Source organism: Leptonotus elevatus, chromosome 3, assembly GCF_054856555.1.
Source record: "Leptonotus elevatus isolate MCC_2025b chromosome 3, RoL_Lele_1.0, whole genome shotgun sequence".
Classification (NCBI taxonomy): Eukaryota; Metazoa; Chordata; class Actinopteri; order Syngnathiformes; family Syngnathidae; genus Leptonotus; species Leptonotus elevatus.
The window spans coordinates 18,056,202-18,064,354 of NC_141241.1; the positions used below are offsets into that span (position 1 = coordinate 18,056,202).

At 38.5% G+C, this 8,153-nt stretch overlaps 1 protein-coding gene across 1 annotated transcript in view; it reads left to right on the forward strand.

Annotated features, from left to right (window-relative positions):
* Nucleotides 1–2,504, forward strand: part of lmo1 (LIM domain only 1) — a 41,507-nt gene extending 39,003 nt beyond the window's left edge. Inside the window, exon 4 of the mRNA XM_086072030.1 lies at nucleotides 1,731–2,504. Within this exon, the coding sequence (XP_085928156.1) occupies nucleotides 1,731–1,836 (106 nt within the window). The 3' untranslated portion in view covers nucleotides 1,837–2,504. The remainder of the gene's footprint in view (nucleotides 1–1,730) is intronic.
* The last annotated feature ends 5,649 nt before the right edge of the window (nucleotides 2,505–8,153 follow it).

Sequence of the window (8,153 nt, forward strand, 5' to 3'; positions counted from 1 at the left end):
GATGCTCAAGGTTTATAATATTTCAAAATAAATCAACTTAAAATACCCTAACTAATTTTACTGGATTTTAACTGATTTTGCACGGCCCACATAATATTGTGTTTTATGGCTATAAAAGCATGGAACCAACCAAAAGAAAGATTAGAGTCTCTTCTTTCATCAGGAAAAAAAAGTATATTTCTATCTGTTTCCATCTTGCAGCAATTAGCATTAGAATATAGCTAAGTTTCATCATTATTCACAAATCTGTATTAAAACAGTGGAGAAAAAAGTGTTTTGCAACATGGCCCTGATTGGTCTCTTGTACTCTGCTGCCACCTGCTGGCTGTTTTTGTAATGACTACCATTGCTTTAAGCGACCTCTTCAGGACAGAAGTATGCTCTAGCATAAAAAAAATACATTAAAAAACATATAAGTACGTTTTTGGGGAGCAAATGAGTTAATATGTGTTGCTCTTCATAAAAAAAAACCTGTCAAACTAACACAAATTCCAAATCTAAACATGCATGTGCTTTTCAATGGAAGTTAAAATAATCATGAATCATTCAAATCAGAGCTGGATACTTTTCTTGTCAATGCGCTTCTTTATATTTGGGGTGGAGTTCTGTGTTGTTGAGTTTCTCAGGCTGCTTGCAGCCATTCGTCACCTAAGCGATGTTCTGTTCATTTTCATTGCAGAGAGCGGTCACTTACATTATGGTTTCGTCAGTGTCATCAGCGCGTCATTACAAAAGATATTGTGGCGCATTAGGGAATCAGAGGAGGAAGCATTTCCCAGCATGCTTTGCTGCAGTCACAATTATCACCTTTAGCTGTTATCCTGCCTCTTTAATGTGCTATTCTGTACAGACATGGTGTAATTATTTAAGTGGTGTCATTTCTAGTCGTGTGCAGATAAATTATTGTGGATCTGGCACACTGAGTTACAAAGTCAATGCAATTAATGGCACTCTGCTCTCTTGTAGCATTAGAATCACATGAATGTTTGTCTCAAATGTATGGTAGGTAGCTTTGAAAAGCAAAGTCCCCAAACCTTTACAGCTTTTTGGTATTAACTTATAATGTTGATCATTATGGTGGTGAAATACCAATTTTGACATACAGTATATGCTTTAAAACAATTGCAAAAAAGGGCAACTTTGAATAAGACTCTTTAAAGGCTGGCATGTCAGAATTTTTTTGTGCCTTTTTTCCTCACGCGTCTGTACCAAGTGGATGAACAAGGCATTAGTTGGTGTCTATTTGCACCTGTCTGCTTTTTTCAAAGCACAAATGATTGCTTTGATGTTAGGGTTGAATTCAGTATTAGCTTTCCAAATCGACAGACTGATAAAAGTGTTTTTCTTCATTTAAACATGCGCTATTCACACCAAACTAAACACACTGTCCTCTAGCCAGGTTGTAGTTTTGACATCAATCATGATGGCAATGAATGAACAATTATACCTTCTGGTTGTTTATGTTTGTACACTTTGAACAGTAATGTTAGCACTGACTGGTCCACTAATATATACCTCTTAAGTTGGTCGGTGATTTACTGTTGGTTTGATGATGAAAGAGATGTTAATTATCTTATTAGAAGCCAGCCGCGCTGATTCAAAGATTATTATTTGAAAGGAACATTTCTACACACAAGTTGGTTCAGAGTTGGCGATACAAACAAACACACACACACATCACTTAGTCACAGCGTGGGCACTAATCATCTCGTGTTTATCTCTTTCAACAGGTTTTGCGTGGGCGACAAGTTTTTCCTTAAAAACAACATGATTTTGTGTCAAATGGACTATGAGGAGGGTCAGCTGAACGGGAGCTTCGAGTCGCAGGTCCAATAGTGGGGAGCCTTGTACCGTCCGTGGCAGCGACAATCAGCTCCACGCGTTCCACAACACCATGGATGTTCTGCTGCACTTGGAAAAAGACAAGCGTCTGTCTGCTTGCCTGCAATACTTTTTAAGACCCCTTTATTAGTTCCTGAGGACTCTATTGTAAATGTTCAACTTTTTGCCCCTCCCTCACCCCAACACGGAGCAGTTACAAATGTTGATGTACAGTTGTGCCTGCTTAGCTGAGCACTACGTTGCTTGTATGTTTTGTGAAATCGGTTTCCGATTTGTTTTCTTTTAGAAATGGTTAATTGGAGGGTATGTACAGTCTGTTTTCTCTGTATATATAAACTGGAACATTTATTTTATGAAATGTAATGCAATTTTATTACTAGTGTGAATTAAAGATTCTTAAATGTTCATAGTGAGTTTTTTTTCCTCTTGTACCAAAACCAAAGTTGTTGGAGAGAGCCCATCACTTGATTGAAATGTAACCGCATCTCCAAAACGGCAATGGTGTAAAAAGGCCTTGCAAGAGAAATTATATTTGAAGTCCTTCTTGACATCATGATGCAACAAAATCTGTTTTATTACATTTTACAGAGCTCTGATGGAATTAGATAAACTGTTGAAAATGAACTAATATTTTATTTGGAATAAAAGAATGCTTCTCCAAACTGTGTTGTTGTGGTGAAAAGGGTAACTGAGCTGCTCTCAGTGATTTATGCATCACTAATTGCCATCTGATAATGAAGATGAATCAGCCTGCAAATAAAATACTAAAGGAAATGCATTAGAAATAAAGGTTGAGTGCAACTAAAATCCTTTATATTGTAAGGGAATTCGGTCCAATTAAATCAATAATTGTTCATTATCAAATTAATAATCAATTGACTTATTAATTGAAGGAGACTCAAATGTAATATTTAAATTAATTTTGAATCAGAACCTCGGAGCACCGAATCTGTTTTTGATTGTTTTATCAGGATAACAGATGAGAAACAGTCATTAAAATGAAGGCTGTACCCTTTTTACAATTTTGTGAGGTCTTTGTTCATCTTAGAGGTTACTATAAATTAATGAAACACACACAGTACGCAATCAGGTTTTGATTTTGTGCACGTTTATTTTCTAACCTATGTGGGAAACTACTGTGATAGGCAAAAAAACAAGAACTAAAATGATGAAATAATCAAAGAAAAACAAAAACAGGACCCACATTTAACCTAAATGTTTAACCCAATTGGAGGCACCGATTTATACAATCTGGTTAAAGTCTGCGAAGTTGCACTTACAAATGGTCTGATGTTGGTCCGAGACACGGAAAGCCTGGATTGGAGGGTTGCCAAGCCGTTGTTTGAAGAAAAAGATGAAAAGAGAGAGAGAGAGAGAAAGAGTCCGGCTGGGCAGCCGAGCCTCACGGCTGGGGAAAGTCGACCTGTTGGCTACGGAGAGACCTTTTCACTGCGCCTGTCGACAAAAACGATGGCTTCCGTGAGTTTGTCGCATGTGTTGGTCACGCGAGCCGTGTGCTGGTGGTCAAGCTAGCTGTGGGCTAGCTTTGTTTCTGGCAGCTACGCCCGAATTGGAGACACCCCCACCCCCCCCTGCCCCACAGAGCAGGGGAGTGTCCAGAGAGGCAAAAAAATAATATATATTTTTTAATGAAACAAGCAGGGAGCTTGCCTTTATAGGGGGCTCGGTCAGCTTCCAACCAGGCGGATCCGCTATCAAGTTACACAAAGACCACGGCAAACAATTACCAGCCCTGTAGGAATTTTGGTAAAGAATAATCTGATTGAATCTGGAACCATGTTAACTTAAATTCAAACTTCAATCAAATGCTAACACGTAGCCTACAGTTGAACACATCAGAAGAAATGTTACCTAGCTGACAACTGTCAAAATGTGCACACGAAAGTTAACCTGCCACTGTGGGAGTTGGGGGGTAAGGGGGGACAACTCCCACGGTCGCATGTCCAGGACACAGGAATGAATTTCTTGTCTATGATGAGGTTGCAAAAATTACAACCGGCCGATAATCGTTACTATATATATATATATATATGTGTGTGTGTGTGTGTGTGTGTGTGTGTGCATGCCGTAGAAACGACGAAGATGAAATATGAGACAAAGAAGAGCAGCTGCATCAGCTTTGTGACAGGAGTGGCTCGAGAAACTTTTGCCAGATCCATCATCGCAACTCACAGGGCGTCGGCCTCCTTTGTTCCCCAAGTTTGGCCATTTTGCAATGCTTAATTTGCTAACGGCTAACTGAATGATGGCAACCTTGTTTACCTTAAAATATCAGTAGTGTTGTGTTGGAACATTTTGGGGGATTAAAGTATAAATGCAAATGCACACATTCCATTTTATAATGCAAATATGTTTAGATTTTTGTCAATTCAATAACCTTTACTGTTTCATAAAATCATGATGCAATGTTAAATTCAGTGTGATACCTTGTGTTTAGAGGCACACGTATGGGAATTTTATGATTATCTTATTCATAAAGTATTTCTAAAAGATACTGATTATTTTAGCATTTTTCTGCTATTTTCAGGCTTGCAAATGTCACATTTCAACCCAAGTGGGACTTTTCTACCAGCACGCCGCAAAACAGCAATATAATTTGCTCACACATAAATCAAAGGTGTAAAGAGCATTAATTAGAAATGCATTAAAAATTCAGACCCACCAGCAGGTGTTAAAATAAAGGATTAGGAAGACATCCATTATACCGCATAAGAGAACATTTTAATTGCAATTTGTGGATTGATTTACAGGGGGAAAACAATCAGGAGCCGCGCAATGAGGCTGATTGCATATTTTCTGGGGAGAAAAAATAATAATGAGGAAACAGCGCAACACTGTTCCCAGCAAAGAAGTCACACTCTTAATGGATGAGCATAAGAGCAACGCAGGCAAAAAATAAAAAATAAAAATTCTGGGAAATTTTTTGAAAAGCTACAACAATAGTCCTTACATAATGAGGATTTTTTTACATTTTTTTTAGATACATGTCAGTCGCTATACTGTATTAAATAGTGACTGTTACAACTTCCATATTGACCTGAACAACAGTCAACAACAAGTAGAGGCCTTCCTTATATTAAATAATATTCTTGAATACCTATTAATGAAATAGTTGTATTATGTGTAGCTCATTTGTGAAATAAATTCAACCTTAACGTCACAAGATCAGTCCATACATTAATGTAGATACAGTGTAGCTGTTTTTATGTTGTTTTATCTGAATACAAATGTATGACTAATTTATTCTCAGAAAATTTAACCTTTTTATCCTTAAAAAAAAAAAAAAGACTATTTCTTGTGTAATCTTCTGAATTTTACCTTGTAACATTACGTTGTGTTTTTTTCACTGTGGCCCCAATACTCCTTGGAAGATTTGACATTATGGCAAAATAGAGTGTTTTTGTGGCATTTTCAGCACAGTATGACGACCATTTTTTTTTAAGTGCATCGCTGTTGGGGTTTGCTCATGCAGACAAAGCACGTGCAGGCACACGGATGTTCAAGTTACTGCTGGTCTTGTCGTAATATCAGGTTTAATTATACACAAAATTTATGTGAGAACATGTTGTATTCACAGAAACACAAAAAAAATGTACATATTTGAGAATGAAAGGAAAGCGAATCGATAAGGATTTTGCAAGCGAGTGAGGCTCATGCAGAGTTGTGTGAAATATATTGCTTGTTGTGGTGTAAACGTTCTGAAGCATTCAATGTTGCACTTGAAAAGTTTGTTTTAAAACCAAACTCCTCTGTGTTCCTGATGACTGCATTATGGCAGCTGCTTAATGAGCTGGGCCTGTGTCATATGTTGCACACAGGGGGGTGTTAAAAAAAACATCCTTGTTGCTCATTATCGGTCTCGATTTGTGTGACGTTTAATCTCTCTTGACAGACATTCCTGGTGACATGGGGACAGATGTCAATGGTGTGCTCATAAAAGGTGCACCAACAATAAACCAACAATAAAAAGGAGCCTTTTCTGTGCCTTTTGGTATAAACAAGGTAAACTAAGAGTTAATAATTTTATATAAGGTTTTGTTGTTTTGAGGAAAGTCAGTCTGCAGCTTAAAGAGTCCTCATTCATAGTAAATTTAAGCTTTTACAATCATATTCATTCAGATTGTAATTTAGGCTGAATTATACTCTACGACATCAAGTGACCCAAATTTCAGGTTATTTTCTCCGGTTTGAATATGTGTCATGTAAGGCTGTCACTAACAATTATTCCATCGATTACTCAGGCAATTGCCCCACCATTCCCTCAACTGAACTTGCACCGAGACAAGTTTAACCGGCACGATTTAGTGGAAGATGCTTCGTTCCTGTAAAGTAGTGATGGGACGCACTGTGACGAAGCTTTGCCCTGTTCAGTGCAAGTTAAAAGCAGACAAATGTGAGCTGCACTTTGTGAGAGACATTAAACGGGAACTCACACAAACAACAAACACCTTATAGTGTGTTCTAACGAGTGTTAAGTTAAAAAAAAAAAATCCTATCTTAACTAGCGTAGCATGAACTGGTCAGCTGGTCGGCCCTAGCCACACTTTGTATTAATGACAAAACTTAATTTTCAGGTGTAAACCTTCAGCATCTTCAAGTAATACCCCAAGAAAAAGTCATCATTGACTGAGGGATAGGTAACCTCGAACCTCATTCAATAACTCTTGTTAAGGCAATGGACAATTCTATATGACAGAATAAAGGCATATGTGATGAAATAAGTCACAAATACAGAACCTAAATAGAGGACCAACGAGTGACAATTACAAGGGACATGGCAACTGCATAGCAACTGCCAACTGCCAAAACACAGTCATAACAGCTCGTTCCATTCAGTTAGCTGGCTGTGCTTGTGCGCAACACAGATAGTTAACTGTAGTCTAGACCAGAATGAAACTTTTCCATTCATCCAGCACAATAATGTTTTGAAGCTAGCTACTAAGCTCAGTCGTACCGGAGTTCTATCACTGCCCTGCTGATACACGCATGCTCGTCCTATTTGCGTCTGCTCTCTGCACATCCTCATGTGACATATTTTGGAATGGTCCACTTTGCTGAGATTAATGTCCATGCAAGTGTTTCTTTAAGGGGGATTACTTTTCCAGCAGAATTATTTTCCAGTCAAAGAGTAAAGGCTTTAAGAATCACTGATTCCTTGACAGAAGGGAGTCAGTCATGCACGCTCATGTAATGACTCACCAACGTGGATTTTTTCTTTTTTTTTCAAATTTGGGATTGTTGGTTGCTCAAGTTGTTCGTCCAAGGAACATAGCAGACATTGTGCAGAAATACTATACTTACTACTCCAAGTAAAAACATTTGTAGTAAAATGGAATGCATAGTCTTCAGACTTATGTATTGTGTGTAGATGTGTACATTGTGTATAGGTAATGATTCCTTTTTAGAACAAGGTTATGTTCTCACCTTCTCTAAACAGATGCCTAATGGACCTGCTTGAGCAATGTGCAAGCATGTGTGGAGGGCAATTAGTTGCATGTGGATCTGATCAGCACCGATTTCACCGCACCATTGAAAAAAATATAACATCCTGAATTGCTGCTGAGGACGTTTTGTCAGGACATAATAAAAAGGGAGTGGCCGTATCTGACTTCCTCACAGGTAAACAAGATGAATTTAGAGCAGGGCTGCACATAGCTGATGTTTATTGTGCGTCCAAAAAGCCCGTGCCAGGCAATGCATATGAAGCGGAAATCACCGGCGACGGATGCATGAACTTGCCCTGAAAGAGGGTTGCTTACTCTGTGATCTCATTATTAAATGAAACCAATTTGCCTAGAAATTGGTTCTAAGGCCTAATACTGAACTCTGTACACCAGCTCGACCACACACACACAAACAGTACACACTCGCTCGCTCTCACACACTCACTTTCACAGTCACACTGCTTCCAAGCCTTCAAATCATGTTTGACTTTGAAGTGCTAATTTTGGAAGTTTAGCCAATTTTTATTTGCTGCTTTGAAATGTATCCCCTAAGCTGCAGCACCAGCAATGAAATATACAGACCTTTACAATGAGGGATAAGTGACCAAAATGAGAAGCGCCTGGTTTTCTTCTCTGACATTATATAACTGTGAAAATTCCCCACATAGCATTTTCTCCTGTGCCATCGCCGCCTCGATTCATATTCCAAAATGGTATGCAGACTTTTTAACTCGCTCATCCCTCAATGCCTTCCCTTGTTGGGGCCAATTTTGGTGCACACAGAATTGCAATTGAAAGCACCGCTGTGTTCCATCAGTAAGGAACAAAGATGTTACCGTGTTAGGT